Source organism: Callorhinchus milii, unplaced genomic scaffold (assembly GCF_018977255.1).
Source record: "Callorhinchus milii isolate IMCB2004 unplaced genomic scaffold, IMCB_Cmil_1.0 Scaffold3, whole genome shotgun sequence".
Classification (NCBI taxonomy): Eukaryota; Metazoa; Chordata; class Chondrichthyes; order Chimaeriformes; family Callorhinchidae; genus Callorhinchus; species Callorhinchus milii.
This window is the reverse complement of record NW_024704744.1, coordinates 37375204-37391784: the sequence shown is the minus strand read 5'-3', so window position 1 is coordinate 37391784 and position 16581 is coordinate 37375204. Positions and strand designations below refer to the sequence as shown.

Below are 16581 nucleotides of genomic sequence, written 5' to 3'. Positions count from 1 at the left end.
TGTAGTTCAGTGTATCCTGTCGTGGAGAAAACAAAGCTGATAACAGTAGAACAGCGCTGCTCCAGCTGTTTCTTCATCCATTGGCTTATGGCAGCATTGCGCAAAGTTACTCTTCAATTGTACTGTACAAATTTCATGGATTGGTATTTGCAGCATCACAATTGGACCCCATAATTGTGGAGTCCTGTAGCTCAGTGGTTAGAGCACTCACTTTACAAGTGAGAGACCTGAGTTCAATTCCAGGCAGGTCAGGGCGAAACCTTGGGCAAGTTTCCTTACTCCACACCCCTAATAATAATCCTCTCCAAAACAAAAAACAATAATAAATTGGTCATTTTCAATCCACGACTGTTTGTGGGACATTGCTGTGCGCAATTGGCTGCCGCGTTCGCCCACAAATATACAGTCAATTCACTTTACAGTGTGTTCTGTGAAGCGCTTTGGGATGTCCTCCCGACGTGAAAAGCGCTATATCAAAATGCAAGGATTTTTTATTATTTTTATAATTGTATGCTTTGATATGCCGGAGATCTGGGCACTGGTGAATTCGGCACCTAACACATGCGCAGGAGGCTTCCTGATGACCCAGTAACCGCTGGAAACACATGCATGAGTGGTTACCATCTTCTACAGCGCAGTATGGTAAAGTCAGTAGCAATCCTTACTGACCACCCGCCAACCCAGACCTACTGACAGGTGATAACAACAACAACAAATTACATTTGTATAGCACCTTTCTCGTCGAGATGATGTCCCAAGGTGCTAAAAATAAACAGGAGTGTGAAGTAAAAAAACTTGCCTAAGTTTTCGCCCTGCCCGGGAATCGAACTTTATTTCTCCCGTTTGCGAGGCTAGTGTTATAACCAATACATGACGAGACTCCACTGCAGCATAATAATAATAATAATAATATAATAATAATAATAATAATAATATAATAATAATCCTTGCATTTGATATAGCGCTTTTCACGTCGGGAGGACGTCCCAAAGCGCTTCACAGAATATACTGTAAAGTGAATTGACTGTATATTTGTGGGCGAACGCGGCAACCAATTGCGCACAGCAATGTCCCACAAACAGTCGTAGATTGAAAATGACCAATTTATTATTGTTTTGGGTTTTTTGGAGGGATTATTATTAGGCGTGTGGAGTAAGGAAACTTGCCCAAGGTTTCGCCCTGACTGGAATTGAACTCAGGTCTCTCACTTGCAAAGCGAGTGCTCTAACCACTGAGCTACAGGACTCCACAACAGCATGATCTGTTATAACACAGAAACTCATTTTATGAACCCAAACCACAATGGGTTGTGAATGTTATATCAACACTATATGATGAAGTTGATTTAGTGCAAGTCTGAAATAAACTTTTGATAAAAATTGTATACAACAACAAGATTACATTTGTATAATGCCTTTCACATATACATGAATATGTCCCAAACTTACCTCCCTAAACTTTGGGCTCTCTTACACTGCAGTCACCAACTCTTGACGTTTTTGTCTCTTCTTCCATAAGCAACTAGTTAATGTTACAGAGCAACAGTTTGTTCCCGAATATTTTACACGGCCAGCGTTGAGGATGTTCTAGTTAAGGTACACACTCGACAAGTTAGGAGTAAAGCTCAGGTTTACATGTCCACAATGTAAACACAGTGACTGCATTTTACAGTATATCCTGTGAAGTTCTTTGAGACGTCATCCTGACGTCAAATGTGCAATGTCAAATGTAAGTATTATTATTTAGCCAGACATTGCACAATCTTTTCAAATAAAGTTTAAAACTTGACAGAGAGCTCTGAATATTCACTTAACCACACTTTCAAAGGGCTATTGACTTCCGAAATAACATTTTATTTTTAAGCATTGTGTCACTTCTGGAGTAATCAATAGCTGCACTAAAGTGATCCAAGGTCAGGATCAGTGTCAGACATGATTGACCTTGGTTCTGATCCAGTTATTTAATGACCCATTTCTAGTTCTAAATTGGAGCCAGAACCTGGCTTTCATTTGATGCCATAAATGAAGCAATTTTCTGATGTTATGGAAGTTTGAAGTGCAAAAGATATTGCTTATCTACCACTGCTACCAATAATGATGCTTAAAGTGAAATGGCCAAAACACATTGTTACTCACAGTCTGCCCAATGGTATCACTACCTAACAGCACTCCCAACTACCACTAGAATTGTGGTGCATTTACACACTACAGTAGGAGTCTTGGAGCATATACATTTTTTCGAAAAAACATTAAGCTTCCTCTAGCTCCTCTCTGTTTATTTATAGGCGCTTTCTGAGAATAAAAACATTAGCAAACACAGATGCCAAAAAAGCCAATCAATGCAAGTGAGTAGATTCCAGATACAGGCAGCATAATAATTTCAGTCAATAGTCAATGACAAGTGCAAATGTTCATACTGGAATGGATAATCCATAGGGTTGGTCTGGAACATACTGGGAGAATAATGGTGCTTCCAATTAAGTAGAAAGAATTGGATCAGACAAAATACATCATTGTAAGGAATCCATCATTAGAGGTTTTTTCAGTCACAACTGAGAATAAAAAGCAAGTGTGGATTGACAAAGCTCAAAGGGGAATCAGTTATTGACATGGTTTCCCAGCGCCTTGGGACATCCCCCCGACGTGAAAGGCACTATACAAATGTAATCTTGTTGTTTATTTCTTGGATGGAAAAAAATACTTCATTCACGGGCGAAAGCTTGGGCAAGTTTCCTTACTCCACACGGCCTAACAGTAAGTAAGAACCCGGTAATTAGTCGATTGGCGGATCGCTTTTCCAGGGGTAATAATCCGTTCAAAAAAATACTAATAATAATTTGGTCACTCAATCCATGACTGTTTGTGGGACACTGCTGTGTGCAATTGGCTGCCGTGTTTCACCCACAAACTATACAGTCAGTTCACCTTACAGTATATTCTGTGAAGCGCTTTGAGACGTCTCGAAGATGTGATAAGGCGCTATATCAAACGTAAGGATTATTATTATTATAATCCATGCATAAGATGAATAATTTAAATTATAGCAAATTGTTTGACGATGTAACACATTACCAGTCAGGGTGGTAATGTTGATGAGCCTCTGGCTACAGATTTAAGATGATACTTTGGTTGTATTTATGTTATAACAACACAAAACAATTACAGAAATAAGCATACAGCTTGAGTCAATTCACTTTACAGTATATTATGTGGAGTGCTTTGAGACGTCTTGAAGGCGTGATAAGGCTCTATATCAAATGCAAGGATTATTATTATTATAGATTGCAACTGGTCTCCTATGTTTTAGGAGTGAAGTTGTTTTATGAAATAGGTCTCTTTAGTGCCACCACGAACAGGAGACCTGCTTCTGTATATTTTCATTGTTCATTTATTTTTAAGGTTGTTGACTTTTTATTAACTTGCAGTTTCTCACAAGCTTTCCCTTACCTAAAGGCACATTTGTGATAGACATCATAATACAGTCTTGTTGTCAATACAACGTCAGTCAGAAAATGCACCAGTCATTCAATAACCAATTCAGCAGCAGCCAATATCCACATTAAGGAAGTTCCGCATTACAGGCACAATTTTTATTTCCACAACTTTCTCCCCTTCCCCCTCATTTCTTGAAGACAGTACGTCCTGAGCATATAGTTCCTCTGGTGTTGGCAGCCTTCCAGTACCTCAAGTAAGTTACTGTTTTTGACATGTGAGACTGGACAGTCAGTGCCCACAGGGTGGACATGACATGATAGGGCACTGTGGAGGGCACAGTAGTGCGCTCTAGGACTCTGCCCCGCATCAAGCGCTCTGGGACTCTGTCCCGCGTGAGAGGCTCTATGTAAATGCAATTTGTTGTTGTTGTTCACCTAGTGTCCATGCACACTGAACATGCAGTGTTTTAAAAAAACGCGTAATACGTTTTATGTGGTTTGTAAACTCATGTCAGCAAAGCCTGTGTTGACTGACAGCACTAGGGTTGCATCTCACAGATAGGCCTTTGCATAAGGCACTTCTATGTAGTGTGTAACTACACACTATATTGAAGTAGTGTGTTGTTTCACTACAACCACAACAAGCTTGTGTAGAACAAGCACTCTGAGACGCTACCCTAAATGATGGGCAGTAAATAAACACAAGTTGTTGTTGTAGATTGTTGTGCAGATTTTAACCGCATAATGTTGCACTTTTGTCAGCAAACTGCACAGTAAGATGGTGTTTTTTTAAAAGAAGTGTTGGGTAAAAAAATTGGGTTTGGTGTTACGAAAGACAGTCCGTAACTATAATGGGCAATCCCATTGTAAGCTGACATTGGCTAAAGTGATTGATGTTACACCGAACGCAATTTTTACCCCCTGTAAAGGGTACAATTCGTTGCATTTGTCATTAAAACCATTTTTTCTTTTCTATTTTTTTAGGATAGAATAAAAGACATGACAGTAAGAATACTTTTTTTATTATTATAATCTATATTATTCTTTTCATTTTCTTGTAATTCTGCTTTGGCAATGAATGCACATGAATTTCCAGCCAGCCACAGCCACAAGGCAGCACGAGTGGCAATGCCTCTTGCCTGTCTTCGCTCAGAGTGAATTTCCACTCCATTTAAATGATTGTTCGTTTGAGATTATATTATACGCGAAAAATAAGCATAGATCAAAGCTAGCAATTGGCGTTGATGGGTTTCATTTAATCCTGAGGTTCTTGTGAACATTTGCTTGGTTATGCTGGAGTCTGAGCTAGCAGAGTAAATAGCAGCTTGTCACGCACCCTCTGCCCCTGGGTACTGACATTTCTGATTATATTTGTCTTACCCCCAAAAGAAAGTCATAGCTGGCATTGTTTAAATAAATAGTGGGGTGAAATCTAAGATCAATGTGATACTTAATAATAGTAATCCTTGCAATTTTTTGCATTCACATTTCATATAGCACCTTATCATGTTGTTGAGACTTCTCAAAGCGCTTCACAGACTATACTATAAAGTATATTTTGTGGGCTAAACATACACAAAATATTTATCATATCAAATAGGCTGGGAGACAAACAACCACCCCCATCCCGATCCTCAGTGATGAGGCCAGACATGGATTGAAACCTATTACTGCCGTTTGGCGGAGGCTTTGCCTTTTCTCCCCCACTGTTTGTCCTGCTGACTGTCAGCCAGAAGCACCACGGACCCAGCTTCTCCAGCTTCACCACTGAGGACACAGTTCCAGGGGCTCCCCTTTGCCAACCCCAAATGATCAATCTTACATTGACCTCAGATGTGACCTCATTACCTAAGATTTTTTTTGTTAAGTGTAATAGCACCTGAGGGAGCCCATTTCTATGCAAGTGGGCGGGAGGGTGATATGAGGGGGTGATGGGAGGGCCGGTGGCTGATGGGAGGGCGGAGTGATGGGAATAGGGGAAGGGGTGATGGGAGGAGGCGTTGGGGGAGGGGATTGACGGGAGGAGGCGTGAGGAGAGGGGGTTGCTGGAAGGAGGCATGAGGGAAGGGGAGGGTGCTGGGAGGAGGCATGGTGGGAGGGGATTGATGGGAGAAGGCGTTGGGGGAGGGGGGTGATGGGAGGTGGAGAGGTGGGAGGTGGGTAATTGGAGGAGTCATGGGGGAAGGGGAGAGAAGTGACAGAAAAATGCCTTTTAAGGTTGAGTTACCAACCACTTATTGTAATCTTCCCACTGGGCCTGAGTGTCATGTTATCTCCAGTTGGCAGACTGTTTCCACACTCAGGTACCACGAGGTGTTAGACCCAGAGTGTTACTATTATTCTTTTTGTGGAATTCAAGCCAAAAATACTATAAAAACACAAATAGACTGCAATTTAGGTCAAGTGTTCAGGGCACCACTCTGCTCCCTGAGAGCGAAGTCCGAGGTCAAAAGGAGCCTTCCCGATGAGAGAGATTATAATTGGCAATTTATTGTGTGTGGGGGGAGGGGGTGGTGCGGGGTATAGGTGTGAATGCCTGAAACTGCTGATAACTGGCACATGGGAAATACAAACCCTGTAACACACATGTAAAATATCCACTGAGTGTGTGCATGCCACTTAACATTGATAAAGAATGATCACAAGCATCGAAAATACATGTATTAACTTTGATGTGTGATTCCCAGTCCCCAGTAAACATTGCAAACAGCTACAGGAATGGTTGTTGTGTACGCGTGCTTTCGATCTCCCTGCTTCCTCCCCTGCCCTCCAACCTCCCCCACCCCGACCCCCAGCTCGGGTCCGTAAACTCTTATCTGTCCAGGGCCTCCTGATGTGAAAGGCACTTTACAAATGTAATTTTGTTGTCGTCGTTGTATGGGGGTTGGAGTATTCACATTATGAAAGGCTTATCATATCTCGCCTGGCTATTGTGTTTAGAGTTTCTTTTGATTCTGAGCAGGAAGGCGTCCTCTGAAAATAAAATATTTTCATTCCTTTTTTTACTTTCTGTTTTTTAAAACAATCCCGTTATATATTATTTTCTTAATCGGTTATCGCTAGTTATCCGTTTTTTCATTGCCTGTTTGTGCTCCCCATTGTGCAGAATTACTCTCTGGCACAGTCCAAGGCTGTGGAAGTCAGGTGTCAGAGTATTGCTCTTTGGGGGATTTTGACCAGCGCTGATAGATGGAATATATTTCTCTGCCTGACAACTGATTAATGCCTTAATTAAGCAACACAAATCAAAAGCGTTCTGACCAAACCGGAGCAGACTGTGTGCTGTCAGTGCTCAGATCCTTCTGGAGTGGCTGAAAATTTATTGCTGAGTTTAAATCAAACACTGGAATATTCACCAAGGTAAAATTATGTCTTTAATGTCTCGGATGATTGGCTTAGTTATGGTGGGTATTTATTTTCACTGTCTCCCTGCCCACCATCTGCCCCCCCACCCCCCCCCCCCACCCCACCCTCAAGAACATGCTGTCTTCTGATTAGTCTATTTCTGTAGGTTAGTGGCATGTTTTCACAGATAGCGTAGATGGGAGTCAGCCAGGCCAGTGCACTGCAGTGAGGAGTAGTCTGATGTTCAGCGAGTTAAAGAATGACAGAGATGATTGTGAAGAAGTGTCTCTTGCTTCTTTTTCTTCAACCTTCTTCAACCGTCCCCAATAAGATGATGTGATGAAGTCAGCCTTGTTTGATGAGGAAACATATGTTTCTGTTTTATTCTGTGTTCTCTGCTTCTGTTTAACACGTTTCTGTGCACATTGGTGCAGCCTCTCATGTCTACATTGCTTCATGCCTTCAATGCTGCAGACGCTTCACATGGGGTTGCAACTGGGTATATGTTGCTATCTGTAATTCGACCCCAAATGGTAAATTGATGGAGGGGTGGCAACAACTTGCATTGTACAGTACCCTTCACACGGGGTAGAATCCTTGCTTTGCAGTTAGCTGATAAGCCTAAAAGTGGAAACGCTTTTTATTGTGATCATTTTGGCTAAGTGCAGCTCCAAGGAGTAACCTGGATATCCAGAGCTTTAGGCAAGGGAAGCTCACTTGTGTTTGCACATGGTTAGCACAAGCCACAAAATTTGCATATGGGTTGTTAACATAACCTGCGTTAGAGCTCACTGATACCACAATTTGTGTGGAACTGAATAATATTTAACATTGTGGCATTCACAGGAGTCTAATACACCATGTACAGTTAACGCTTCTCAACAAATTAAGAGAGTGGGAAAGGTCTCGGAGTGGTTGTCTACAGAACTGCAAAGTAGAAGAGACAGTGGGAGTGGGCAGTAGTAAAATGACTGGTGGGAACAGCAATACTGTATATAAGGAACATGCATTCAGAGCAATACCAAACCCCTATACTGGTTGGTATTGGAGGAAAGAATCCCCGGTCCTGAGGGCCGTTATGCTTAAGCAGTCATGGCTGTAAAATAATTCTGAGTCTTAGCGATAATCTATCTGTTAATGATTTGAATAATTTAGTGCATGAGCGCGTTGGATTGTAGCTGATGTGAACCAGCTCAGGCAGCACTAACCAATGTGATAGGATTTGAAATGGCACTCGATTCACACCTATCCCAGCACCAGCATTTGTTAGACAATGAATTATTGACAGCGAAAGATATCAGCGGAGAATTTCACAGAGCCCTCAGGAATGTGTTTGGGTTGAGACATATTTATTTATTTAGTTCTATCTAACACTGTAGACATTGGGAGCAAAACGGATCAATACACCAGTCAAAGATGTTTTTTTGCCAATTTATCCCAAGCGAAACAACGGCAAAATGAATTAAAGGTCTAATTTGAAACCATTGAATTTGAAGCAGGGGAGGTAAGAAATATTGAGACTGTCTTTCTGCTCTACATAGAGGGTCATCCTGTGTTGACTTCCAGACCCTGGAGTTAAACCTTCATCTGCTCAGGGTGAAGCTCCACCACATTAATCATCAGGGTACCAATTTTGGACGGGAATCTTTTTTTCTAATGAGTTTTGATCTCACTCATTTTCTTACCTATCGCTGTTGATTATTAATATCTGGCAGCCAAGCGGTCAGAATCTTGTGCCCCATTTACTTAAAGTAGCCCAAGATCAAAGAGAGGTGTGCTCTTTGGCCCATCCTTCCACAATATCTACTTGACTTCTGAACCAGACAAGGTGACCCTGTTGTTGCCTGAGGTGATTACTGCAAGCACTCAATGTCATTTATGGTGTAGCAGGATGAAAGGGGATTTTTGAGCAATTCCTTGGTGGCACGTCTCTGTCCTGGAACTCGTTAGATTGCCTTTGGGAGTCTGGGAAGATGTTTATTGTGTGGAGAGCAGAGAGGGAGAATTCTGCAAAGAGCAAATTGATGGGTCGCTTGGCCTTTTTCTGCCTTTTTCCAGTTATCGTCTCTAGAGTTGGTTCTTTACCTTACTTCCAGGAAGCAGTGGTAACCTGTGTGCTTTCTGGCCGGGGACATGATGACATATCAGCCCACCTTGGCACATCATCAATACAGGATAAGCAATGTCAGTCTGTCTGGCCCATTCCTAGGAGAACTTCCATGGTGAGTGGAAAAAAGTCGCAACTGGGTGTACGTTACTATCTGTAATTCTAGCCCAAAAAGTAAATTGGTGGGGGGAGGGCAATGGCTTGCATTTATATAATACCTTTCACACGAGGTAGAGACTTTGCTTTGCAGTTTAGCTGTTAAACCTAAAAGTGAAAACGCTTTTTATTATGATCATTTTGGCTAAGTGCAGCTACAAGGAGTAACCTGGATATCCAGAGCTTTCAGGCAAGGGAAGCTCAACGTTAAAGAATAAAGATGAGGAAACGCCCAATGAACCCATTCCCTTCACTGAGCAAGTCGAATTCACACGATATCTCTGGACACTGACAACAAATTGCAAAATGTAACCAAGCTTGTATTTCCCTCCCCCAATATCTGCCACATAGTCAGTGATACATTCATCTTACAGCCACAAACCTAATAATAATAATATTAATAATCCTTACATTTGATATAGCGTCTTATCACGTCTTTGAGAAGTTTCAAACTGCTTCACAGGACACACTGTAAGTGAATTGACACTATGTTTTGTGGGCGAAATGCAGCAGCCAATTGCGCACAGCAGTGTCCCACAAACAGTCGTGGATTGAAGTGACCAAATTATTTTTTTTTTTAAAGGGATTATTACCCCTGGAAAAGTGATCCGACAATCGACTAACAAGCGGGTTCCTACTTACCGCTGGGTAAACAGACATGTGTGTGTGTGGAGTAAGGAAACTTGTTTAAGGTTTCGCCCTGCCCAGTAATCAAACCCAGGTCCTCTTGCTTGCGAGGCGAGCGCGTTAACCACTGAGCTACAGGATTCCACATGTATATTTACATCTAGCGTCAATAGTGTACTTAACACAATTAGCATCGTTCTTCCACGTGTTTCAGTTGTTTGGTCAATCCTGCAGCAATCCTTATCCTTGTGTGGTTCAAAATATGGGACCTTAATATTGAGACTCTCACCTCCAAACCTCCCCTCAGCCTCCCATTTCTATCCTCTCATCTCTATACCCCACCAGTCTCTCTTTTCTACACTTCCCCCTCAGTTCCACGGGTGTCTCTGATACCTCCCTCAAGCAACCATTATTGTTGAGTGAGTAACCTTTTCACCTCAGAAAGCTGAGCTGAATCTCCTGAAGTCCACACACAAGTATCTTCCAGCAGAGGGGTCACCTGAGGACATGAGGAACAATGTCTAGATTTCCCTTCCAACATCTCCCAGCTTTGCAATGCGCTATAATGAATGCTGTGCACAATTGGCTGCTGCGTTTCGCCCACAAGGTATACAGTCAATTCACTTTACAGTATATTCTGTGAAACGTCTCGAAGACATGATAAACTGTTATATCAGATGCAAGGATTATTTATCTATATTTGAAGGGATTATGACCCCTAGAAAAGTGATCAGCCAAAGGACTAAAAAATGGGTTCATACTTACTGCTAGGCAAACAGAGGCATGTGGAATAAGGGAACTGTATTTCGCTCGAAATGTTTTCGCCTAATACTTTGCTCTGCCGGGAATCAAACAATCTCTCGCTTGTGAGGTGAATGCTCTAACCACTAAGCTACAGGACTCCACAGGAGATATTTTCTGAGAGCACTCGAGTGTGGATAATAAAGGAAAAAGAATATCCAGGTGTCTCAGTTGGTTGAACACTGGATTTGAGACCAATAGTTTGAATGTGAATGTTCAATAAGCTCTTTAAAAATGATTAAATGACTTTTTTGCTTAAGAGTATCCAAACCAAACTTAGAATTACATAGATCCCACCTACGAATGGAATTTTCTGAGATGTGCATTGAAATGGAATGAATACTCTTCTTGGAGGGACATATCCTTCTTCGGAAGAGTATTAGACACAGGTTGGCAAGAGCCAAGGGTTGGGGATCCCAGAGTGTGTGTTGGGATACTGCTGAAATCTAACCAGCTAAAACTTGCCAATCGCTAAGTTCTCAAAGTGCTTCATAGGATTTATTGTAAAGTGTAGGGACAAAATACAGTCCCTATACTTTACAATAAATCCTATGAAGGACTTTGAGAAATCCTTCTCACATGAAAGGCATTATATCAAATACAAATGATTATGATTATTATGAATAGCAATAATCATTATCTTTGCAGCATCAATTTCTTTTTAGGAGCATGTTTCACAGATCAGCTACGTTGTGGGAGGTCACAATTCTTTGAGTATCTGGTCCCAATACCCTCTGTATATCAGTGTCAGTATTGCAGGATAATGTTTTTCCTGGTTATTTCCTTGGAAAACCTGGAGGGAATAAATTGTTTTCAATGGACTTCTTAAAACCAGATGGAGCCTGAGCTGGGAGGTAAATGGTGTGAAGTGACTGAGAACACAGCCAAAGAAATAGATTTTTAGATAAATTTTGAAAGCAGAGAGGGAGGGTATGAGGTGACTGTTCAAATCGCTAAATAAATCCAGACGTGCAGTACTTATCCGTCTTGTTTTTTTTTCAACTCTAGCCATTTGAAGGTCTCAACACAATTGGGATTTGTAAATGATGGGAATTTGGAATGAGTTGGACATTAGTTAAAAACTTTGTGCTAAACAGAGCATTTAATACTACTCTTATATTACAGAACCAAAGCAGTGTAGAAGTAAAAGACACTGATACTTGAGTAGTGAACTTTAGTACAGCTGCTGCTTTTACATTAAAGTCCTCAAGGTTCCTGTTTTTTGTTCCACTCATCTGTGGAACATATGAAATCACTGAGTAAATGCTGTTTGCTTCACGCATGCATGAGACTTTCATGACAGTGTTTTTCCAATTAACCAGTTCTGAAGTAATGTTAGTGGAGGCTGGAAGTGTGCCTGCATATCAGATGTCTTTGCTCCTGGCTTTTTTCCCTTGGTTCTACTATCAATATTCAGGTAGTCGTGTTCAGAGTAAATAGCTGTCTCAAGGAAAGACCCACACATGCACAAAAATACAAAGTCATTGAGACAAGTGTGGATCATTATTGCATTAGCTCATGGCTGTGGTAGTGTTATTCTTTGACAATGGCAACTTGGTATAGAGGTAATATAATAATAAATAATAATCCTTGCATTTGATGTGGTGCCTTATCACGTTGTTGAGGCGTCTCAAAGCGCTTCACAGGATACACTGTAAAGTGAATTGACTGGATATTTTGAGGGCAAAAAATTATTTTGTGATAGCTAGCGATCCAAAACTTATCAATGACATACATTCTGCACATGCTCAGAATAAAAAGTAGAAACCCTAGGATTTTTAAATGTCAACACAGCAGCTGCAGTAAAGAGAGTCAAAACCCTCCACTTGAATGTACTTTGTGTGTGTGTGTGTGAGACCAGGACTATATGTACTGGCAACAGATACTGCCTTCTGTGGCTTCATCTGAAAAGTGGAGCAAAAGGCTCCACTTTCCAGATGAAGTCACAACCAGGCAGAATTATCATGAATCTGAGGACTGGATAGAAAAGCACACACACACATATACACGCACAATTTTTTATTTAACCAGACAAAACCTTCATCACACAATGACCGAAAGTGCTTTCTGAAGCAGTCCAGAGAGTTGATAAATGACAACATGTCCAAGCTGTCAACTCCAACCTTGTTTGCTAATCTTGCTTCCTGAATACAGATTTTTTTTGATTCTGTTAATGCTTTGAGCTGGTCTCAGTCTATCAATGGAGAGAAAGCATTAATGTGCTTCAACGACTGATGATAGGACTGCTCCTTGTTATAGACAGTAACTGGAGCGTCAGTTTTTGTCCAGTCGGTATAGCAGCCTGTCTGCCTCACACATGGGGCAAGTTATGTGTCAGCGGGCTATGACAATCTGTTCACACTATCAGTCAAAGTGCATAAGAACATAGGAAGGAGCAGGGCCAGTCCATCTGGTTGGAAACTCAGCGTTAATACTGTGCCACCAATCACTATGTACCTGCGAATCTAATGTCCGTGTTAAATAAAAACTGGGATGAGCAGAAAAAATATATTAAATAGAATTGACCCTGAAGCAAAAACAGAGCAGAGTTTTTGGTGCAAGATTTCAGGAGCGACCCAGGTTAGAGATACTGAATGCATTAATCAACCTCTTCAAAGAAAGAATGTGGGCGCTAATGTCACCGTTTCAAATGGAAACATCTCGAAGCACTTCATGAGAAATGATTTCCATGGGTAGTGACTGTTATTTAGGCAAAGTGGCAGTCTGTGCCAGTCTGTATCAGCAGCTTCTGAGCACAGAGGCCATTTGTGCCAGTCTATATCTGTGCCCTTTGAATAAAAACAGAGGCCATTTGTGTAAATTTCAGTGCCTCAAGTTCAAGCACAGCTAATTGGAGCTGTATACAATCAGAGTAGTGCACTTGTAAACCATGACTCCATTTTCAGGACCACTTGAGCAGTATTTTTGCAATTCATCACAAATTCTGTTAAGTATTTATCAATTTGGGGGGGAAAATTGCCAAATTCCTTGTTAAGAAGACTGGGCACTTTTAGCATCTAGTTTGCTGAATGCGGTACTGTAAATGAGAGAGGCTGTGATGTATAGTTGATTGAGAAAACTGTTGTCCCGTTTGTAGTATTTACATTATTTTACCAGTTGCATAATCGAGAGGAATGCAACACTAATTTCTCCTGCAGGGAAATGCTGGACTTCCTCGAGTCCAAAATCGAGGGAATCCGCTCAGCTGCCACTGCCCTTCCAACTTCCACTCCCTCCCTACCAGCCCCGCAACACTCCGACCACTACCCATCCCTCTTCCACACCTTTGAACCTGTCAGCCCCTCCTCTATCATCACCACCATATCCTCCATGAAGCCCACCACCTGCTTCCTGGACCCCATCCCCATCCCTCTCCTTAAATCCCAGCTCCACCTCCTCGCCCCACTACTCACCGACATCATAATAATAATAATAATAATAATCTTTGCATTTGATATAGCGCTTTTCACGTCGGGAGGACATCCGAAAGCGCTTCACAGAACACACTGTAAAGTGAATTGACTGTATATTTGTGGGCGAACACGGCAGCCAATTGCGCACAGCAATGTCCCACAAACAGTCGTAGATTGAAAATGACCAATTTATTATTGTTTTTGGTCAACCTCACCCTGTCAACTGGCACTGTTCGTACCCCCCTCAAAACAGCCACTATTACCCCCACCTTGAAGAAACCTTTCCTTGACCCATCGCAGCTATCCAGCTACTGGCCCATTTCCAACCTTGAAAGCTGTTGTCTCCCAGCTTCGCTCTTTTCTCTCCTCCCACTCCCTTCATCAGCCCCTCCAATCGGGTTTCTGTGCTGCCCACAGCACGGAAACTGCTCTGGTCCAGGTCATAAGTGACATTCTGACCATGTGTGACCAGGGCTCCCTCTGTCTCCTCTTCCTCCTGGACCTCTCTGCCGCTTTTGACAGTGTGCACCATTCAATCCTCCTCCACCGCCTCTCCTCCCACCTTAACCTCCAAGGTTCTGTCCTCGACTGGTTCAGGTCCTACCTTTCACACCACCTCCACTTTGTCTCAGCAAACGGCTTCTCCTCCAGCCCCCACACTGTCTTGTACGGTGTTGCTCAGGGCTCTGTCCTCGGTCCCCTCCTCTTCACCCTCTACATGCTCTCCCTTGGTGACATTGTCCGCAGACACGGGGTAAATTTCCACATGTATGCAGATGACACCCAACTCTATCTCTCTGCCTCCACCCTCAACTCCAGGACTACTGGCGTCCTGACCTGCCTGTCTGGCATCAAGAGGGACAACTTTCTCCAACTCAACGTCAGCAAGACCAAGGCCCTCCTGATTGGCTCGCGCCAGCGCCTCCGCACCTCAGGCTCTGGCAGCATCAGCCTCCACGGCTACACACTCAACCTCACTAAGCCAGTCAGGAACCTGGGTATCTTGTTTGACCCTGAACTGTCCTTTCTCCCTCACATCCTTGCCTTGACCGGCACTGCCTACCACCACCTCCGCAACATTGCTAAACTCCACCACTGCCTCACCCCTCAGGCTGCCGAAACCCTCACCCACACATTCGTCACATCAAGGCTCGATTATGGAAATTCCCTCCTCATTGGCCTTCCCAACTCATCCAAAACTCATGTACACTCGCGCACCAGGCTCCGTGACCCCATCACTTGCACCCTCGCCCGACTCCACTGGCTCCCCATCCCTCAGAGGATCGAATTCAAGAACCTTGTCCTCACTTTGAAGGCCATCCATAGCCTTGCCCCCTCCTGCCTCTGACCTGCTGACTCCCTACCAACTTGCCTGCTCCCTCCGCTCAGCGGGCTCTGGCCTACTTCATGTCTCCTGCCTGACCTGCCCTACCATCGGTGGCCGAACTTTCAGTCTCTCTGCCCCACACTCTGGAACTGCATCCCACAGTCCCTTCGCCTCGCATCCTCCCTTGCCTCCTTCATGGCCAGTCTCAAGACTATCCTTCGATCGTGCCTTCGGTCGCCTTCCCACCTCTCTGCCTTCCCTCACCCCTACTCCACCCCTCCCTCATGCTCAGGTCCTGATCCCTGACTATCCAGCGCCTTGGGATGTCCTCCCGACGTGAAAGGCGCCCTATAAATGTAATTTTGTTGTTGTTGTTATAGAATCGTTGTTAGAGTAGACACTAAGCATGGTTCCACCTTCTGGTGGGTAAGCAAGAACATTATGAGAATTGATGGGTTTCATAGAAACATAGAAACTGGAGGAGGCTATTCAGTCCCTCGAGCCTGTTCCGCCATTCGATAAGATCATGTCTGATCTGTACCTCAAGTCCAGTTTCCCGCCCTTGCCCTGTATCTCTTAATACCCTGGCCTAACAAAACAAAAATCCATCCCGACTCCAGTAAGTGCCTGGCTGACATAACGTGTATGTATTTAGCTTCCTTCTCGCAGAAAGTGTTTTGAGTACTTAAACCACTGTCCCCTTTAAACTTACAACAATAACAAATTACATTTGGATAGTGCCTTTCATGTCAGGAGGACATCCCAAGGCGCTGGACAGTCAGGGATTTGGATCTGAGCATGGGATTGGGATCAGGAGGGTAGGGGTAGGAGAGTGGCCGAAAGCATGGGCGTAGAGGAGGGTCTTGTTTGTTTCCCCATTCCGTTTCAACAGGGCTTGTGCCATCTCTGTGCAGGGAGGGGTAAGCAGAGATTCGGATATCAGATGGATAACATCTACCAGTTGCACCTTGCACCACTACAGGGTAACAGTAGAGGTTGAGGAACAGGCAGGACTAAAGAGACGCAGGAGATAACGTACATGAGAGATAATAAAATAGAGGGGAACTCTGAGATGCAAGCTTCCTTCTCATCTCCACTGGCTCATTTTTATTGATTCACAGAAACTGAAAGCTACAGTGAAATCTGAGCAGCAATAATATTTCTCAGTGCGGGTTTGGCAGTGTTTGGGGAGTGGAGGTTTAACTGGGGATTTGGGAGTAGAGTTACATGGTGCTGTGGCTCTGAAATCCACTTATGAAATCTGCATTTATATTAAAATTATTGCATTTTTTACACAATAGGGACAGAAGAAGCATTTAGCACCTTGTCATGTTTGAAGGGAGTGAATGGTACAGCATTTACTAGAGGTGCG

General features: G+C 43.1%; 1 protein-coding gene across 1 annotated transcript in view; it reads left to right on the top strand.

Moving 5' to 3' along the window:
- LOC103189819 (sine oculis-binding protein homolog) overlaps nt 1–16581 on the top strand; it is an 84310-nt gene that overhangs the window by 49856 nt on the left and 17873 nt on the right. The window contains exons 6-7 of the mRNA XM_007910343.2: nt 4418–4438; nt 8875–9000. Of these exons, the coding sequence (XP_007908534.2) occupies nt 4418–4438; nt 8875–9000 (147 nt within the window). The remainder of the gene's footprint in view (nt 1–4417; nt 4439–8874; nt 9001–16581) is intronic.